We start from the raw sequence: 21,065 nt of genomic DNA, 5'->3' as shown, positions 1-21,065 counted from the left end.
ATAATGCTCCTTGGATTGGGTTGCATTAAATTAAATTTCGCAAGCGCACGCAGGGCCAAAGGAAGTCAGACAAGAGGGTAGGATGACTCAGTGCTTCCCATTCCCACTTCTGGAGGCAGCTTCAAGGTAATACCCCTCTGACTCAGGGCCTGCCCCCCTGCCATGATCGATGAACAATGAGACATGTTTATTAGATCAAAATGCTGAGCCGAGGGAGAACTGTCTGCCTCAGCTTCCCTGACTAGATAAACGAGCCTGGCAGGCTGACAGGAGAGCCTATGGATGTGGAGGAAGGGGTAGTTCTATGGGGGAATCACCTTTTTCCAGACTCATTACCAACTTGTTCAATAACACTTGGGATTAGTGGAGACTTTGAGGTGTTTTAGAGAGAGAGAGAAAGTCAACGTGACCTGGTCAAGTCAGGAAGACCGGGTCAAGTCAAGTCTTGCTCTAAGACACATCGGGTACGTGGGTGCTCTAGGCAGCCCCCAGGACTAGAATTTGCCGAGAAGATGCTGTCCCGCCTTGGGAGAGGGAGCCTTTGTGTCTGGGAGCTAGCTCCTCGCCAGTGACCTTTCCCAGCTCCAGTCCTTATCCCTGGGCATTGGGAAAGCGGGGGTGGGGGGTGGGACACGCGCACCACAGTGCCCAGAGAACTGGGGCTGAAAAACCTCAAAGCCAAATCCAGTCTCTGACCCTCTAGCTTTGGGAACCTGGGCAAGATACTTCACTGCTGTCTGCCTCAGTTTCCCAAACTATAAAAGGGGCTATTATATAGCACCTACCTCTCAAGGCTATCAAATGAGGTAATCATTGTAAAGTGCTCATCTCGGGGCCTGGCACATAGTTGGTGTTGTATAAATATTGTTATTAATGAACTCCAGAATGGACGAGATTGTGGGAGATTCCTTAGGGAAGACAAGGATGACTCGGTCTCTCCTCTGGGAAGGAAGACCATTATCTCCTGGTGGGACCGAGGGTGGGCTGGGCCGCAGTGGCTGAGTGAGTGCTCAGTGAGAGCGGGAGCGGGAGTTGTCCGGCTCAGATGCCCTACGTGACCAACGGGTTCTTTCCCTATCCATGGAAAGCAGCAGCAGCGGCAGCTCGGGGCCAGGCCGGAGACGCCAGGGACCCACTGTCTACCTCTCTTGCCTTCTCACCTCACCCCAGTGACCGAGGTGGGAGCTCTAAAGGAGACATTGACCCGGGGTCAAAGGTAAAGATGCAATTCCCCCTTCAAAAGGAGAGCGGAGGAAGGAGAGGCGGGAAGTGCTGGGTTTGTCTTTAAGAACCCGAGTTCTAGTGCAAACCACAGGATGTAATAGGGAAAAAGACCCTTGGGTTTGAGTCACAAGACGCAGGTCTGCATTCTGGCTCTGTCAGAATGCTATAGCTGAGGGACTCGGGGCGGGACTCTTGGGAACCTCTCTGTAATGTGCTGGGGTCATCCTGGTGATCTCTGAGGTCCCTTCCGGATCACTCTGACCAAGCCTCTGTTCTGCCACGTTAGTCGCGACCACGGACAAGTCACAAGTTCTCAGAGAGACTCTCAGTTTCCCCCTCTGTCAAATGGACTCGTGTCTCCGAGTTAAAGGACAGCCAGAACATTAACAGTTGTCTAATCCAAATCCCTGGGACTTGGGGGAGCTGGGGACACTTCTCATACTCCGAGTGTTCTCTTCTCCAGCCCCAACATACTCCATTCCCGCTATACCAGCTAAGGAGTCCATTTTGATTGGTGGCAGTTGGTTCTATGCTTCTGGATCAGATGACTGATTCAGAGCTTTGTCATCTCATTTGTCTACAAAAGAACTAGACGGTCAGCTAAGCCACAGGGGAGGAGTGATGGAAAGGACAAAGAAATGATGACGGTGGGAAAAGAACTAGATTTGAAGTCTGTGGGCCTGCACACACATACACCCCCCACAGACCCTCCCCACATACACACATCCATACAGATACCCCCCAAACACACACACACACACACACACAGAGCAGCTGTGTGACCTTAGGCAAGTCACCTTATTGCTCTGGACTTGCCTAAAGATTCATCTTCTTGCCTGAACACTTGCTCCAGCCAATTCTTATACTACAGCAGACAAGCTCCTGGTCTGCATGCATGAAGGGAGTTTCTATACCAGAAAGAATCCCTAACCAGATAAAAACACGGGTCCCAGGCCAAACAAACTACCCCACCACTGAGTGGGGGGGCTCAGCCATTCTCGTGTGCTCTGGTCCCCCTGGGCAGACAGTCTAGTGCGGTACACGGATGCTCCGAAATATGTTTTTAAGCCAAAACGCAAATAAATGAAACATAAAGGAAACCAACCACGTCACTAGCACAGTTAAGAGCCTCTGCTCCAGCACGAGCACAAAAGGGCAGCAGAGACTGAGCAAGGTCAGCCTCTTCTTGCTCATCATCATCCCTGCGTGAGTGTCAGCACTACCTCATAACGGGGCCCTCTTCCCCGTGCTCTGGCGAAAGGCCCTGGAGAGCCTGACCCTTGCTGGGTTGTCTGCATGCAGCAGACTCACCAGCACGGCTCTTTCTGGTGATATGGAGGAGCACGGGCCCTTCACCCGCTCGCGCTCCCCCGGCACCGATCTCTGAGCAAGGACCTCCGGCCCTTCCTTTTGCTCCGCGTCGGAACTTTCTTTTAGACAGCGTCTCTGCCCAGGCAGAGAGTGAGTTCTTTGAAAAGAGCTCTTTTTCCTTGTATCCCTACAACAGCACAGTGCTCGCCACATAGAAAATGCTAAACGAAGGCGATCGAATCCCTTTCCCCCACTAACATCGCCCTTCTCCTCCTCCTCCTCCTCAGCGTCGCCATCATCTCTCTCATTTCTGTGTCATTCCGTGATTCACAAAAGACTTTCCTGGGAAACTCCAAGTGCGGATTAGCGTTCCCGGCTTCTAGGAGTGTGAACTGAAGCTGGGAACAATTGAATGCCTCTCCCATGAACCTGTTCTCATGTGTGAGGCAATATGTAGATTCATATGTCGGAAGAGAGCCCCAGGGCCCCTTAGTCTGACCTCCTCTCTCTGGCACGCTGCTGACAGCCGAGTCAGCCTTTATGGGAACATTAGCAGGGACAATGCTTCTTCTCATCGGATTGCTATGATCCTTGATAACAGCTGCCATGTTCCCTGGGTATTTCTCTTCCCTGGCCCAACAGGGCCGGGTCCCTTAGCTCCTCCTCCGCATGCGGTCGGTCTTTTGGCCCCTGACTGACAGCCCTATCTGGTCCTTGGCCTTCCTCCAACATGGCGTCCACACCGAACCCCACCCCCCAGCACCCTGTCTTTGGCTTAGACATGGCCATGTCCTCCTCCTCCTCACGTGGCCAGAGAGGCCATAGAACTCTTCCCTTTTTAACCTTAGGATGAGCCAGGCAGCCGGACAGAACCAGTGTAGACAGCCCCCGAGCTCTCCGGCGCACTTGCACAGCAGCAGCTTCCCCTTTTGGGGCATTTGGCATTTGGAAATAGAAACACCTTGCGTCCAGTGGAATCATTTGCTAGTTATTGCTCAGCTAGAAGAAGCCCCACGCAGGCAGTTCCCCTTTCGTGGGAAGACACACTGAGTCACTGGCATGTGCCCTGGACACATGGGGAGGCAGGCACAGGGACAAAGGGTCAGACCCGCTTTCTCTCTCTCTGAAGGCTGAGAAGCCTGCCCCAGGCCTCCGAATCGCCAGTGGGCACCCTGGCTTCCCTTCTAGGGCAGGGGCCCAAGGGGAATCTTTTGGGATCTGAGTTCTCAGGGATGGCTGCCTTATCCTGCATTTCTCCCTCCCAGCCAAAGGGCCCGAGAACACAATGTAATGACCCATTTTTGAAGGGCATCGTGGTGGCCAGAGTGCCGAGCTGAGAGTCAGAGTGCTAGCTCTTCTATTTGTTGGCTGTGTGATGCTGGAAAAGTCTCCTCTCGGATTCTGTTTCCTCCTCTGTAAAGGAGGGGTTCTGAGGCTGAGTGTTAAATCATACTATCTCCTTCCCAAGCTTGAAATTCTTATTTTCAAGACTCCCACGTCCCAGCACTTGGTGCCTCAGTGCCCTGGAACTGTCTTCATTTAATTGCCCTAAAGATTCCACGTGCAATGTTAGCTCCCTTTTTGCCTTTGGATCCCAGCACCCAGGACAGCGCCTGGCAACCGGGAGGCACAGAATTAATGGGTTTTGATTGACTGCTTAAGAGAATCATACTCCTGGGGGGTGAGAGGGCATCTCATCACATATGAAACCTTAGAAACATAGAACCCAGTGGGTTTCCCCTCCCAGAATGGAAAGCCCTCCCTTCACAGTCTCCCCAATAAGCTTGGACACCAGTGAATCTCCGGGGCTCCCAAGGCAGGGAGCCTTTGGGGGAATTCTCATTGTTCAAGAAGCTCTGGGAGCCAGAATAAGGAGGAAGCTTAAAAACCATAGAGTTTAATTGAGTTCCCTCTTTTGAAATATAAGGAAACAGAATAAGGATAATTTATTTACAAAGAAAATCCCCCTGAAGCTAATAGACACCTCTAGCTGCATGTCGGCTCTCCCTTTCTCTTCTGCCACATACAAGCTCACTTATTTGGTGTTTTTCCAGTTAAAAATGAAAAAAAAATGAATGCCAAAATGGAGGCCCCCAGAGGGAAAGTGATGTACCCAGGTAGCAAAGCTCTTATGTGGCAAGACTAGTCCTTCACTGACTCAAAACCCAGGAGTCAGGACCGTGTTCCAGCTCAGCGGAGTCCAGATCTGCCTTCTTAGAACCACTTTCTACCTCTCGGTCCCCATTTCCCCTTGCTGTGCTGCTGAGAACTAGTCCAGGCCCCCTCCCACATCAGCCCTTTAAGATTTGAATAATGTTCCAGATATGGAGCAGTGAGAGTGAGGACTAAATGAGAGCTGGTGACACAGCTGGGGCCTCCTGGCAGTCTCACTGTCTCCATGAAGGTTCCGACCAGAACTCAGAAAGGCAGGAGGTAATGGTGGGAAAGAGAGTGGAAAGTGGGGAAGAGGGCGGATGGGTCAGCTCTGTGCTGAGGTCCGTGGAAGGTCTCTGCCATGACTGGATGCCCGACCAGGTTTCTGGAAAAAAGGGCTCCCCGAGGCAGCTTCCTGCTAGGAAGACATTGGAATCTAGGAACCCCTGATTCAGAGGGATCCAGCCCCCGGTTCCTGACTCAGAGCCCTTGACTCAGAAGGAGCGAGCTTGCTCCAGACCCTGACTCACACGAGAGAGCTCATTCTGAGCCTCATTAATGGCTACCTCAGAGGAGAAAAGGGTGCAGACTCTGGACTGGTGGCACCTGAGCTCCCGGTGTGATGGTTCTGTTCTGTAATCCAGACCCCCCACTCTCCCATCCAGATCACTTGTGGCTCCAGAGCTGGAAGGGTATTAGAACTCATAGAGTCCGACCCACTGGTTTGGTGAGGGGGAAAGCAAGGCCCTCTGGTTGGGGTGGAGGAGAGTGAGGGGTGGGAGGGAGGGTGAGTTCCTGAGCCCGTCCCCTTCCCCAGCCTTTTCCTTTACAGTCTAGAGGGCCCCACCTGGCAGTCTTTTCATTTCCTACATAAGCATCTCTTTCCGAGCTAGAGCTGGGCACTGAATGTGAGGTGGAAGTGGTTGGGGCGGGGGTGGGGGGTCTTTAGATGTGTCAGGAGAAGGGAAAACTCGCCCCAAGGAATGCAAATACTTTGCAAGTGGGACGGGATGTGGGAGAGGAACCTTCACCCCTAAAGCTCTCATTCATTCACTCGAATAATAAGACTGTGAGGTGGGACCCCCACCTCGCAGTGAATGAGCTCCCTGGGGCTTGCCGGGATAGTCCGGGGCTCCAGCTTCTGGCAGGAAGGGGCACCTGACTGTGCCCTTCTCTAATGGAACCTGACGCTAGCTCCCGGTTAGCCCCTGCTCACTCCCATCCCTCTCTAGAGCTTGGGGCACTTAGTGGGCTCCTAAAAGATTTAGGTCTGAGCCGGTGTTGGAAGCCCCTCAGCTCCGTCCCCATCACTGCACACAAAGGGAAGCAGGGTCAGAGGGCGGCGGGCCTGGCCAGGTCCCAGAGCTGGAACCGGGAGCCGTCACTCCCTGTGCCCCAGGCTCCCTGGGTCCCGGCCCGAGGCCCGGAGTGGGAGCAGGGAAGGAGGGAAGGGGAGCGACTTACTCGTGGTGTTGTACTTGATGCCGTTGAAGAACTCGGGGCAGGGTCTCTCCACGTAGGCCCCGGCGGCGCTGCGGGGCCAGCACGTCCCGATCTCGTCAGTGGTAGCATTGCAGTAGGGACCTGGGGCGGCACACGGAGGGCCGGCTGAGCATCCCCGGAGCGGCTCACGGAGGGGCGGCTCACGGAGGGCCGGCCGAGGACCCCCGGGACGGCACACGGAGGGCCGCCCCGCCCGGCGCCAACCCGGGGCTCCGCCCCCGGCGCCCAGACTTCCCGGAGCACCTACCCTGCGGGCCCGAGAGGGGCGGGCCCCGGCCGTCCGGCCCCGGGCCCCGCAGCAGCTGCGGAAGTCCGCTGCAGTTAGCGTCCAGCTCCTCCGGCCACCCGGGGAAGAGCGCGAAGTCCATAGTGTGTCAGTGTGTGCGAGTGTGACTGCGTGTGTGTGCGAGTGAAGGGTGTGCGCGTGTGTGTGACAGGGTGTGTGTGCGCGTGTGACACGGAGGTGGGGGAGAGAGAGACAGAGACAGAGAGACAGAATGACAGAGAGATAGAGAGACACAGAGAGAGAGACAGAGACAGAGACAGAGAGAGGACACCGGCAGAAGCCCAGCAGGAAGAGAGTGGGGGCGGGGCGGAGGTCGGCCGAGGAGCGGATGCGCAGGTGACTTCGGGAGCGTGGGTGTGCGCCCCTATTTCCCGGGGCGCCCGGCCCGCCGAGCTCTGGCTGCCCCGCTCTCCTTCGGCTTTCCTCTGCCGTCTTCTTCCCCCGCTCCTCCTGCCTGTTCCTGCAGCTTTGAGGGCGCAGCCCGCAGGGAGGCAGAGCTGCCGAGCGCTGCGCTGGGCGGGGAGTCCCGACTCAGGCTGCCGGCTGGCCTGGGAGTCGGGAGTCCTGTGAGCGGCGGACTGGAAGCGGCGGCGCCCCGGCTACCAATGGCAGGCAGGGCTGGGCTGGGGGTGGCGGGAGGAGAGAGGGCGGGGCCGGGCGGAGAAAAGGGGGGCGCTTGAGAGGAGGAGAGCAGGGCCGGGGCTCCTCCAGAAGCCTAGTGTCTGCTGCCCAGTCTCCAGTGCCCGGGTCCGCAACCCGCTCTTCCTCCGCCTCTGCAGCCTCTCACTCCGCCCCTCTCCTCCCCTGCTCCCCCACACCCCCTGCTTTTTCCCGAATTCTGGGGCCTCAGTGTTCGCTGTGTGTGTGTGTGTGTGTGTGTGTGTGTGTGTGTGTCCGCCAGGGATGCGGAGGGAAGAGGGAAACTACAGGGAGAAAGGGATGATCACCCTGGAAGGAGGGCACAATATGACACCAGGGCCAGCGCCAGGGGCAGGGGCAGGTAACTGGGGGCTCTCAGGAGCTTGGAGATCCAGCGCCTCTCGTGACTCTCCCTTCTCTTCCCCCCGCTCAGCTTTTGGAGATCCAGCACTCGGCCTCCTTTGCACCCCCCCCCCCAGATCTTCTCTTCCTGTGGGAGCCAGCTCTGACTCCCAGATCTTTTTCCTGTTTCTGGCCTGGGTGCTAAGAGCAGAAGGGAAGTGGAACTGCCCCAAGCTGCCCTTGGTGGGATCAGAGGGAAGGGATGGCTTTGGCTTTGATCATGGAAGAAAGAATCAAAGTTTGATTATCCTTAACCAAACCGGCATGAAGAAGGGATGCAGGATGGAAGTGGAAGGAAGTGGGAGCACATAGTGGCAGATAGGAGCCACTCACTAAGAAGAGAGAAGAGAAGGGAAGGGAAGGGAGGAGGAAAGGAAAGAAGGAGAGAAGAGGAGAGGAGAGAAGGGGAGGAAAAGAGAAAAGAGGAGTAGAAAGGAGAGGAGAGGAGAGAAGGGGAGGAAAAGAGAAAAGAGGAGTAGAAAGGAGAGGAGATGAAAGAAGAGGAGAGAGGAGGAGGGAAAGAACAGAGGAGTAAAGAGGAGAGGAAAAGGGAAGGGAAGAGAAGAAAAAAGAGAAGAGAGGAGAGGAGATAAGTTAGAGGAATCTGACAATTGCCTTTTCCCTGAGGATTTAGAAAGCAGCCATTTGAAAGACGGCTCCTATTCCGCTACCTCGCGTTGGCCCCAGAGCCAGATCTGGACCAGTGGGCGTTAAGTAGTAGAGGTGGGTTTGGAGTCCATGGAGTCCATAAAAACTTCCCAACAGTTAGCTCTATCTGAAAATCGAACCGGCTGCCTGGGGAGGGAGTGTTTCTCACAGCTCGAGGAGCCTTCTGGCAAAGGTGAAATGATGGGTCCTCGAGGATCTTGGCAAAAGAGATCCAGACTTCAAGCTAGAAGCCTCCCAAGGTCCACTGTGGCTCAACTATTCCACGAAAGTGGGCTGGCCCGACATCACGGCCAACGTGGGAATCTCCTCCATGTCAGCCCAGGCAGGAGGGCCGGACTTGTGCTTGAAGAGCAAGTTTTGAAGGGCAGAGGCTGACCCTCGAAGGGAGACTGGCCTGGAGAATCTTGAATCTGAGTGATGAAGTGACTGGAGAAGACCATTCAACCTCTCTGAGCTTCTGTCGCTTCATCTGTAAAATGGGGATGCTAAGAATCGACAGTTCTTTCTCTGGTGTGGCAGCATGCCGGGAGGCGGTCTCAGATGTTCAAAGGCAACCAGTGGGATCCCAGAGCTTTGAAATGCTTCTCACAGCATGAGGGAAGGTTTAAAGGAAGTAATTTATGGCAAGGACAGCCTCTGATTGGATACTTCCGGTGACTGAGAGCTCACTAACACACGAAGCAGCCTTCTCCACTGTTCCTTCTCTCCAACTGTCCTTTCTTTCTGAGTCAAAACCTGCCTCATCAGGGATAGAGCCAGTCTAATTTTGTCCTCCAGAATCCCACAAAAAGAATTCCATTTTCTCTTCAGCACAACAGATCTCCAGTGCTTGACAGATCATACAATTTAATCTTGTGAAACCTCAGTTTTCTCATATATGAAATGGGAATAATAAGACTTAATTATCTCATTCTCCACTAAACTCCAACTCTGGTGACTCATGGTATTCGAGTGCAAGCTCTGAAAGGTTCTTAGATCTGGGAAGGTTTAGAAACAGGCACAGGACAGACACAGAATGACCCGAGCACTAGCTGAAGGAGTTTTGGAGATGCTCATTCCTAGAGGCTGGCCCTCCTTCCCATCACGAGATTTTGGAGGTTTTGATTTTGTTTTCTTTTATTTGGCTTTGCCATTGCCATTCATGCTAACTCTCTTCTCAAGGGCAGCAAACTTCACCTGGCACCATACATAAAAAATAACAATATGTCTCCCTCTGACTTCTCTCGGTCTCAGTATTCCACTTTATGGAAAAGTAGGGCAAATTTATCCCTTTTAAATGGTACCCCTTCCAATATTTGAAGGCGCTTATCATTCCCTCCTGATCTTTGGCTTTTCCAAACCCAACAGTCTCAGTTCTCATATAACAAGGCTCCAAGTTCTCTATATATCATCTTGGTTTTTTTCTGAAATGTTCCTCAGGCCTCTTTGGAAATGCAATGTAAAAAGTGATGGAGAGGGCTCCACGTGTGAGCTGACCAAGTAGGAGAATTACTGCTCTGTTGTATCTTGGCGCACTCCTCTGGTGATAGTTTCAGAGCAAATGCTTTTTAGGATATGCAGCCAAGGCTTTCTCTGAAAGAAGGGACTATCAGAAAAGAGACAGCCAGGGAAGGCACAGCCTAGGAAGGGGCATCCAGACAAGCTCTCACTCAAAGGTAACAGCCTATTAGCACACTGTAAATAGCACACACAACATGTGTACATCAGAAAAACTTTTCCTTAAGAATCCAGCAAGCAAAGAAGCTGGAAAATGAATGGATGCCCATCCATTGGAGAATAGTTCAGTAAATTGTGGTATATGAACATTATGGAATATTATTGTTCTGTAAGGAATGGCCAGCAGGAGGAATACAGAGAGGACTGGCGAGACTTACATGAACTGATGCTGAGTGAAATGAGCAGAACCAGGAGATCATTATATACCTCAACAACAATACTGTTTGAGGATGTATTCTGATGGAAGTGGATCTCTTCGATAAAGAAGCTAGTTCAGTTTCAGTTGATCAAGGATGGACGAAGCAGCTACACCCAAAGAAAGAACACTGGGAAATGAATATAAACTGCTTGCATTTTTGTTTTTCTTCCCGGGTTATTTACCTTCTGAATTCAATTCTCCCTGTGCAACAAGAGAAATGCCCGGTTCTGCACACATAGATTGTATTTAGGATATACTGTAATCTATTCAACATGTAAAGGACTGCTTGCCATCTGGGGGAGGGGGTGGAGGGAGGGAGGGGAAAAATCGGAACAGAAGTGAGTGCAAGAGATAATGCTGTAAAAAATTACCCTGGCATGGGTTCTGTCAATAAAAAGTTATTTTAAAAAATCCAGCAAGCAAGACCACCATTCCCAAGAACCTCAGCAACACCTACTCTTATTCTGGGAACAATCCAAACCACTTAAAGGTACCAAAGTTAGTCAGCTCGATCAAATTTGTCTGTAAGGTCCTCAGGATCCTCAGATGGTTTTTAGCCCTGACCATGGTGCTGACCCTTACCTGCTTATCTGGCTGATAGTTTCTCAGTGCAGAGCTCTTTTCCATCAAAAGAACTATTCATTACAGACCATTACTTTCCCATCTTCCCAACAGAAGTGCCTTCTGAGGTCGATGGGTTGCAAAGGTTGAGTTTGTGCTGTTAAATTATCTCACTCTGACACAGAAAATCATCATCTGATCCTGCTGCCTTCTTCTTACAAATGCTAAGGGGATAAACTTGCCTGAAAAATGACCAGTGCTAATGAGTGACAAGGACAAGCAGCCAGAATTTGAATCCTCTCTCAGATATTTTTTATCTGGGCATCTATCCCACAGGTTTGTTATAAGAATCAAGTGAGATTTTACACATACACACACAAATACATGCACAACACAAGCATAATGATTCACAAATCTTAACGCATTATATAAACACTAGCTATTATTGTCGTTATTAAGCAACAGTCACAAGAGCTCAGACTCCTAGCAAGGAACCCACAGACACATGCACACACTTCCCTGACTGCTTTCCTGTTACCAGGTAAAAGTCTCAGAAACATGCTCACATCGAGGACATTTCTCCTTGGGATGTTCAGGCCATGCTTCAGGGCTTCTTTAACTGCAGGGTTCATATGGATCCAACCCTTACTCTGCCTAATTTTGAAGTCCCAAAGCCAGCCAGGCCAGTTAGATTTACCAACGCTGATAATAACCCTTCTCAATAATCTCACTGCATATCCCCTCCCCCATCTCTCTCTCCCCATGTCCAAAACGGCAGTGTAATGCACCTTCTCTGTATGGCCATAGAGTGCACTCAGCATCGCTCCTGCCCCTGGCCGTGGTGCTGACTCAACTGTGATTCCCTGCTTCTTGCTACTTACCCCTGGCCGTGGTGCTGACTGCTTTTCTTACAAAATCTCTTCTGGGTTTTTAGTATTATTCATGTTTTCTAAAATGTCGTTAGCTTGGGGAGAGGGGACAGGATCATTCACATGTTCAAATTGCTTTTTTCTATTGAGCTCAAGGTTGCTAAATTCCTTGCCCCTCGGGTCTTTTGCAATAACTGTTGCCTTGCCACGCCCCATTCCACACCCCCTTCCCCAATCTTCTCAATTTGTGCTGTTGATTAAAAAAAGAAAACAACTAAGTTCAGCATCTCACATCTAACCCTATTAAATTCCAATTCCCACGCCACTTTGTTTGGACCATTGTTCTAACTTACTGAGATTTTTTTTGGGGGGGCGTTCAATTTATTTTCATCTAATGTATTAATTATTCCTCCAAGCTTTATGATCTTCACAAATCAATCCATTAGCAAGCATTCACTAAGCATATACTTTTTGTTAGGCACTGGACTCTGAGACTCTAAATACATGTGTTTGCCTTCAAGTAGCTCACATTCACTAGTGGGATGAATGCTCCCAGATAAGTATATCAGGAGTTCTATAAAACACACATTGCTTGGAGTAACTCATTAACAACTGGGAGGATCTTTAACTGGATGGGGGTGGTAATTGAGCTGATACTTAAAGGGTTTTAAGAAGCAAAGGAGGGGGGTTGAGTTTCCCAGGAAAAAAGAAAAACTTATGCAAAGGACTGCAGGGGGAGATGAAATTCCAGTTGTGAAAAATAGAAAGAAAGCAAGCTTGCTCAGACCATAGAAGTCTTGAAAGGGAATGTGATCAATAAACCTAGAAAAGTACATTGGAGCCAAGTGGTGAAGGGGTTTAAATGCCAGCCACAGGAATGGATATTTTTTCCTATAAGTGGAAGAGGGACAATCTGGAGGACTCTAGTTCCAGCCAAACCAGTAGGAAGAGTCCACTTTTGTGGACTTTCTTTCTTTAGATAAAGGGGGTCAGTAGGAGACATGCATCTCACACAGAGCAGAGGGGGACACACGACAGACAAACATAGACCAACATAGAAACAGAAAAGTATAAGAGGGAGGACACCCTAGGGATGGGGAAGTAGTTTCCCTCACCCCTATCCCCCGGGCTGGAGAGAATGGTGGCTATGGGCTTTAGAAAGGTACATATCCTCAGAGCCCAGCAGAGAGCTGGAACTACAGGAAGCTTGAGGAAGATTCCACATAGGAAGAGAAGTACTCTTAGTGCCAAGCCTTTTAAAACACCTCTTTGCCACACCTACTTCCCCCACGTGTGCCTCACTACCTTTGTACATTACTGCTGAACCTGCTGTCCATAGGAACTTTTCACTTGCAGGAGAAGAGCACACCTCTCTTTTTAGGGGTTGTCTAGTACCAAGTGTCTTTATAATACCTTGGTATTTTCTAAAAGCTAATCATGGAGAAGCCCATTGATGGTTCTTGCCCTTCAGGCTCATTCTTTAGAACAGCAAGTAGAACAGCAGTCATTCTTCTGGGGACACGAGGAACAGCAAGGCCAGAGTAGGGCATGGTCTCATTGAATTCAGAGAAAGCCCCAAGTCTGAGCCCAGCAGGTTTGACTGGAGCTGAAATGAGTTGGAAAGGAGGATGGTTGCCATTGAGCTTCCTCAGCTTCTCCTGGCCCTGCCGGGCTTCTGCTGCTGCCCGCTCCTTGGCCTTTGGTTCTGTGAGGGGGTTTCCAGCCTTAGACTGCTCAGATGGAGGATCTACTGTCTGAATTTTCAGGCCAGTGTCAGAGGGCCTGCCTCAGGCCGTGTCAGAAACAGCAGTCCTGGTCTCAATCCCAATGCCCATAGGCACTGTGGTCTAGTGGACAGAGCTGCTGGAGATGAGGCAGGAGGACTCAGGGATAAATCCTGAGCCAGCTTTTGGTGTGTAGTTGTGTAGCACCGATGTCCCTTAGCTGCTTGGGGTCTTAGCTCCCTCATTTGTCAACTGCAGAGAGTATCTACCTCAGAGAGTGGCTGTGAAGTTCAAAGGGGCTAATGTGTTGGAAAACCTCACAGCGCCATAGAGCCAGCCATCATCATCATCATCATCATCATCCATTGGGGATGCTGTTATCCATTGGGGAAGATGTGAGAATCAAATGAGATAACAGAGAAACAGAGAGACAGAGATGATAGAGAGCTGTGTAGCTAGAGTGTTCCATGGTATCAGGAAGAGCTGTATTCTCTACAGGGAAGGAGAAGAAAGAGGAAGATGAGGGGGGGAGAGTCAGAAAAAGTCAGATAAAGAAAAACCGAGGAAGAGAGGCAAGACAAAGAGAGACAGAGAGAGAAGAAAGAATCTCTCTCTCTCTCTCTCTCTCTCTCTATATATATATATATATATAGAGAGAGAGAGAGAGAAGAGAAGAAGAAGATGAGAGGAAGGAAGGGGGAGAGAGAAAGACAGAAACAGAGAGAGAGACAGAGAGAAAGAGAGAGAGAGAAGAGAGGGAGGGAGGGAGAGAGACAGAGACAGAGAAAGAGACAGAGAGACAGAAAAAAGAAAAAAGAGGAAAGACATAAATTTTATATATACATATATATCAAGAGGGAGAGAAGAGAAGAAGAAGAAGAGAGGAAGGGAGGGGGAAAGAGAGAGAGATAGAGACAGAGACAGAAGAGAAGAGAGAGAGGAAGGGAGACAGAAAGAAAGAAAGAAAGAAAGAAAGAGAGAGAGAGAGAACTTTCCCTTTGAAGCCTGAATAAGATGTAAGAAGCAAAGGAGGAACCTCTGAAAGAGGGACACTTACACCATCAACAATCAGATCAGACCTTTCAAATCACATTCCCAACTGACTGGAGAGTCTGGTCACGCCCTCCATTCCTCAGTTACCTCCCCTGACTCTGTTGGGAGCCCAAGGATTTCCTTCCCAAACCTTCCAGCATCTTCTGTTCTCACCGTAGGAGATGGGTCCGAGTGTGCAGTAAGTTTCTCCCTGGGTGGTCTCGGAGCCCCTCTAGCTCTAAATTCTATTACATCTTTCTCCTAAGCACCAAGACATTTGGGGATTCTTTTGTAGTTTGTAATTATGTTATACAGAAATTTACATTTTAAAATTTATATTTAACCCCGCCCCCCAAAACAGGATCATAGCTCTATTACTCAAGTTGTTGCTTTTCGAATTGTAGTTTACATTCTAAAATAAGGCGATACAACTAAGCCATCCACGCCGCCCGCTTCTCCTTTTGAGAATCTAACCAGGACTTAGAAAGCTGTAAATCAAAAGCTCGATGCAGAAAGTACAATGAGGTCAGTTGGCTCTAACCGAGTGACATTAGAGTAAAAATACAATTTCCAAGGTAAATTTGAGGGAAAGATAATCAGGTCTTCGGAGTCAATCATTCAGTCGGTCAATAAATATTAAATGTCAGGCACTGGGCTAAATACCGGGGCACAAACAAGGGCAAAACAGTTCCTTTCTTCAGGGAGTTCATTATCTAATGGGGAGAGCATGGGTCAAAGACTTTATTCAGGTTTTAGGGGGAAACGTGGACAAAAGTTTCCCAGGCCTGAGCTCTCCGAGCACAGAAGAAGGCAGAAGCCTCACCAGGCTGCCCTAGCGGTTTGCCAGAAGCTCTAGCCAGGACAGTCAGTGACTGAAGGAGAGCCTGCTGATATTTAGTCAGGCAAATCTGGTGGCCAAGATGCTCGGGAGCAGTGGAAGAGCTATGCTTGGGCTGCTTCTAATGGGGCGCTGACCTCAGGAGGGTGGCTCCAGGCTTAGCCTTTTCCTGTTCCCCGAGGCCGAAGCCTCAGCTGATCCCGAGACAAGCTCAGCTTCACTCCCACTCTCAAAATTCGGGGGCGGGAAAAGCAGTGGGAAATCTGGCTCGGCGTCCGGCCCGAAGCACGACTATTGCCAAGCCGGGTCTTGAGTCCGGATCTGGGCAGAGGGGCTGTTCTCCGGTTCCCTGGGGCCTCTGCCCTGCCCTGTGATTTTGACTAAATTCAGCTTGATTTCTGCTTGCCAAGGGAACAGTAAAACCCTGGGGACCTAGGCCTATGGCCAGCGTGTCTCTGAGTAATTTGGAACAGCGTGAAGGCCGAGGAATCAGAAAATCAGAGAAGGTAAAGGAGGAGCGTGTGTCACTCTTTTGCTTCTCAGGGCCTCGCTCTGGGTGCAGGGACCGTGGACAGAGAGAGCCAGGCCTTTGTTTTGCGCCCCCAGGAGCAGGGGCCTGGGTCCCGCCTGAGCTCAGTCAGTCCCGACAAGGAAGCCCAGCAGAGCCATCACCAATCTGGGCCCCGGAAGCCTGGGTGACCTGGAATCTGGACCCTTGTGCAATGAGACAGACTGAGGGGGCCCAGAGGGAGGAAGCACAGCCTAAAGGGGATGCCCCGGGCGGGGACAGCTCGGCCCCCCAAGCTGGGGCTGAGGCAATGAGAAAGGAGGTCTGGAACCCAGAGAGCATCCTGTAGGAGTCGCAGGGGAGACAGGGAGGAAGGGGTAGACAGCCCGGGCCTGAAAGGAAAAGCAAGAGAGCAAGGAGGAGCAGGGGAAACGAGGAGGGAGGGAGGCAGAAAGACACATGCTGCCTCCATCGGGGAGTCTTCCTGGATTCCTGCAGCCCGCCCTGGTCTTTTTCTCTCCCTGATCCCCCAACACCATCCTCGAGGGTCCTGCGATAGCATCTTCCGTGCTGTGAGCTCTCCGTTCCATCCGCAGCCTGATCCCCGCTCCCTCCAGGGGCAGCCTGGGCCAGTGTCCTTACTCTGATACGTGCCGGACTCTGTGACCCACTCCCCTCAGTCAGGGCGCCGCAGGATGCGCCTCCCGGCCCTCGCTTGTCTTCCTCCTCCCTCATGGCTGCACTGGGATTTTTGCCACTTGACTTTCCCTCAAATCCTGGGAGCGTCACTGGGGTGCCTGGGCTAGAGGGCCTTCTGTCCCCCATGTGATCAATCAGGTCTCAGGGCGAGAGAGATCTTGGAAGGCCCAGAGTGAATGAGACCCCCGGAGACTGCTCTGAGTCACACAAGTGCGGCGCACGGGGCGGGGAGGGGGGGCCTCGGGAGCCTCCCGGACACGCTGCCTCCGGCCCTCTGGCTGAAGGAGGAGACTCGTCTCGTGTTCTAGCCACGCGCTCGACTCTGACCTAGGCCGTCCTTTGTTTTCTGGGTGTCGTGTGTGAGAGTGTGAGAGACTGTGTGTGTGTGAGTGTGTGTGTGTGTGTGAGAGAGACTGTGTGTGTGTGTGTATGTGTGTGTGTGTGAGTGTGAATGTGTGAGTGTGTGTGTGTGTGTGTGAGAGACTGTGTGTGTGTGTGAGTGTGAGAGACTGTGTGTGTGTGTGTGTATGAGTGTGTGTGTGAGAGAGAGTGAGTGTGTGTGTGAGAGAGAGACTGTATGTGTGTATGTGTGTGTGTGTGAGTGTGAGAGAGAGTGAGTGTGAGTATATGTGTGAGCAAAAGAGTGTGAGACAGAGACAGTGGCAGAGAGACACACAGAGAGACACACACAGACGGAGAGACACACAGAGAGAATGTGAGTGTGTGTTGTGTGTGTGAGTGTGTGAGATGCTGGTTCCCAGTCCCGGCCCCCTCTGAAAACAAGGCACAGGCAGCGGCCCCCCCTCCACCTCCTCCAAGAGGGCCTGGGCGCTTGTGGGGCCTTAGACGCGTGAGCCCTGCCCTCAGCTCTCTGGGAACGCCGGGCCAGCGGTTTTCAGCTCCTGCTCCTCAGCCCGGCTCATGACCTTGGCCTCCCCCTTCCCCCTTTCTTGGTCCACCCCGGGCTCCTCAGGCCCCACGTCCCTTAGGCCCCCACCCAGTCCCCATCCGACCTCCCTCCCGCTGGCCCCTCATCTCTGATCCCAAGGACCCTCAGGCCTGGGGGACACATTCACAATTCATACTGGATTCGTCCTGGGGCCATTTTGGCCTGACCAGGCCCCAGGATCTCGATCCCAAGGAGGAGGCTCCAGGAATGTCCTCTCAGGCATTGATGGAGCCGAGGGAGAAATGTCGGGGGGGGTTTCCTGGGGTCTTCCAGACCCCCCTCCCAGGGAAGTGCGTCTCTCATGCAGGGCTGGCCCTCCCCCACAGCTTCCCCTCCCCCAGCAGTCCCAATTCCCGCTTTAAGCCCACGAGAGAACATGAGGTGAAGCAGGCGCGTCCCTGGGGGCTGAAAGGGAGGGGTGCGAGCTGCCGGCGGCTGGCGGGTTGTCTGCCGGGCGACTCCCTGACACAGGAGACGGGGAGGGGCGGGGCTGTCTGACAGTGTGCAAGGAGAGAAACCATCTCCCCACGTGCCCCGCCGGGCTCCAGAGGGAGCCGCAGATGGAGAAGGGTCGGCGGGGGGCAGCAAACACCTGGCCAGCCGATGAGCCCGCAGGAGCCGCCGAGCCCGGGAGCCTGGATGCCGGGGGCTGCCAGATCCCCACGGACCCCAATGTGGGCTCGCCATGGAGACACGAGCCCCATCCCCCACCTAAAGGGAGCTGGGGGAGCCTTCATCCGCAGGTGGCCCGGGAAGAATGAACAGAAAGGATGTGTCCGGGCAGAAGGAGGCAGAGAGGCAGCGAACAGAAGCAGAGAGTCTGGGGCGGGGGTCCGCAGTCCAGCCCGAGCCCCTCGTAGTTATGGACACGAGCAGGAAGAAAACTTCCCCCTGGTGATGGAGGCAGAGAGGCAGCGAACAGAAGCAGAGGAGTCTGGGGCGGGGGTCCGCAGTCCAGCCCGAGCCCCTCGTAGTTATGGACACGAGCAGGAAGAAAACTTCCCCCTGGTGATGGAGGCAGAGAGGCAGCGAACAGAAGCAGAGGAGTCTGGGGCGGGGGTCCGCAGTCCAGCCCGAGCCCTTAGCGAGTTTTGTGACAAGGACACGAGCAGGAAGTTTTCTGAGGGAAAAAGCAAAGCTGCCAATGGCCATTTATAAATGCTCCAAATCACCCACAATTAGCGAGATGTAAAATAAAGCCATTTGGCGGCTGTCTCACCCCCATCAGCTTTGTACGGGGGGAGGAGGGGAAAGGATCCTTTTGGGGCAGAGGACAGTTCAGACCTCAGCTCTGACCCCTGAGGAGCTTGGGCAAACCCTTACATTCTCTGGGCCTCAGTTTCCCCACCTGGAAAATGAGGGGTTATCAGATGCCCTTTGGGTCCCCAGCTACTATAATTTCTGACCGTGACCCAGCCAGCGTCAGAAGCCCCAGGGGGAGCAGTGGCTCACAGCGGCTCTCAGGCTTTTCAGGGACAAAGTTGGGAAGAGGGCTGATGGGTGGGGGAAGGTGGGAGAGCCTGAGCGTGCTCATTGAGAGGCAGGCACTGGCGGGTCAGGCTGGGGCCCCAGGTACACCGGGGGGGGGGCTGGCACCCCACTGACTGCAGGGCCCTTCCACCGGGAGAAGGGATGTTCTTTTCTTCTAAGCAAAGTCAGGAGCAGAAACGTGGAGCGAGCCTCAGGCTGGCCTCCCGGGCCCTCTCGGCCCTCTCCCTGCGGGGTTCTCCCCCTTTCTTCTGCTCCCCCATTTCCTTCCTGACCAGGGGCCCCCTCTCAGCTTCTACTGCCCACCCCTCTCCTCCAGCCTCCTGGCCCTCGGTCTCCCCTTCCCAGAACATTCACCTTCCAGCCATCTCTCTGGGTCCTGCTCACCTGCCCCTTGGGCCCCTGGGAAGCCGGCTGGGGGCAGAGGCTCGGAAGGGCCCAGCCCCCCGTGCTTGGCGAGGAGCCGGCGGGCACGACCGCAGCCAGCAGAGGGCACGGGGGCTGAGGGGATCGGGGCAGAGGTTCTAAGCCAGGATGGGAGCAGCGGCGAGGACCGGGTAGAAGAGCTGGCATGTGGGACCCCAGACTGTGTCCCTGCCACGATGCCCGCGGCCATGGCGCCGCCAGGCTGGCACCTCCCTCCCGACTCCCTTGCTGGTGCTGGGAGCTCCCGGAACAGAGCCCCTGACACCAGGTGAGCTGCACTTTCTGCTGCCCCACGAAAGCAGCGGAGCTCGGGGATGGGACAGTGACGGCTCCCAGGGCAGCCCCGACCCTCATCCTCTGCCTAAATGCTGAGTGAGCCTGGTACTGGGCAGGGGCGGAGCCTCACACCCTAAGTGTGTGACTGAAGTGGATCCCCCCGTTCTCAGCAGACGCTCAGGTGGGAACCATCTTTTGGGCCCCCGCCCCCGCCCACACAGAACCAGATGCGTGGCCCAGTGGGCGCCGGCCAGTGCCAGGGGAGGGAGGGAGTCGGTGGGGCCGGGCCAGGTCATAAGCTGGTGGTCCTGGGGGGCAGTTCTCATTTCATCCTCAGGCAGCCCGGGGAGGGCAGCAGGGAAAGCGTGAGGGATCCCTTACGCAGCCTGAGAAGCTGGGGCTCGGCCACCCCTGGGACAGGGAGACTTTCCGGACTTGCCCAGTTCTATGACCCCCCCGGCTAACTCTGCTGGTGATCCCGTGTGCGTGACTTGTTCTCTCCCCGTCAGGCTGGGAGCTCCTCCAGGGCAGGGCTGCTGCTGCCTCTTTCTGGAGCTGGCTCTTAGCACAGCCTGACACACAGTAGGTGCTCACGTTCTCTGACTGACAGAAGGACTTGCGGCTTTCCCGAGTGAGTAGAAGGCGGAAGAACTGAGCCTCGAACCCGTGTCTCCTTGTGGCAAATCCAACACATTGGCCGCTGCCGACCGTTCCCCGATGGACGAAGCCTCGGAGGCCCTCCGGGTGCCGGGCCCTCTCTGTGGCCACCGGACAGATGAGCAGCCGGAGCCAGCTCTCCCGGCAGCCTGAGACCGCCCCGGCCCGACAGAGACCCGGAGCGCCCCGCCCAGTCACGGCGGCCCTGGCAGAGAGGGCACTGGCAGCCCTGGCAACGACCGGGGCAGAAACCGTCCTGGAGTTCTGAGCGTGGCGAGCCCCCTGACCTTAATGAACCCCCTGACCTTGATGAACCCTCTGACCTTGATGAACCCCCTGACCTTGGCAAGCCCCCTGACCTTGGCAAATGCCCTGACCTTGGCAAGCCCCCTGACCTTGGCGTCAGGCCGGGGGCAAGGGCACTGTCATTTGGTAGATGAGGGGCCTTGTCCGTGGGCACGAAGCTCCTAAGGGGCAGGAGCGGGCTTGAGACTGACGGGCGAGCCTGTGATCCCGCCCAGGCTGGGGCTGCCATCCCTGGAGTTCCAGAGTTCTGGGTGCCGTGGAAATAAAGCTGAGCGGGTGTGGGCCGTGGGAGTCTGAGGCCCCCAGCCTGCCTTAGGAGGAGGTCAGAGCAACAGAGCCCGAAGCCCCCGTGCCGAGCAGGGCCGGACCCCCTGAGCTTCCTTCCTGGGGGCATTAGGGAGGCCCAGATTAGCGTGTTGCCAGCCGCCTGGGATTGTGTCCAAGGGCAGCAGGGGCACAGCCAAGGCCGTTGTCCCGGGAGACAAGTGCCCAGAGAACCAGGGACAAGGCTGGGCCAGCCCCCACACTGGAGGAGCTTCAAGGGCCTCCCCGCCTTGCTGCCCCCGGATGGCGTATTCGGAGACCGCGGCTCCCCGGAGGCCTGGCGGTCAGGACCGCATCCCCCAGAT

At 53.8% G+C, this 21,065-nt stretch overlaps 1 protein-coding gene across 3 annotated transcripts in view; it reads right to left on the bottom strand.

The window, feature by feature from the left end:
* The window catches only part of CRHR2 (corticotropin releasing hormone receptor 2), an 84,397-nt gene that overhangs the window by 52,229 nt on the left and 11,103 nt on the right, over positions 1-21,065 (bottom strand). For all 3 annotated transcript variants that reach the window (XM_051977833.1, XM_051977843.1, XM_051977854.1), the window contains exon 3: positions 6,154-6,273. In XM_051977833.1, the coding sequence (XP_051833793.1) occupies positions 6,154-6,273 (120 nt within the window). The remainder of the gene's footprint in view (positions 1-6,153; positions 6,274-21,065) is intronic.

Source organism: Antechinus flavipes, chromosome 1 (genome assembly GCF_016432865.1).
Source record: "Antechinus flavipes isolate AdamAnt ecotype Samford, QLD, Australia chromosome 1, AdamAnt_v2, whole genome shotgun sequence".
Taxonomy (NCBI): Eukaryota; Metazoa; Chordata; class Mammalia; order Dasyuromorphia; family Dasyuridae; genus Antechinus; species Antechinus flavipes.
This window is presented reverse-complemented; position numbering and strand designations above follow the sequence as displayed.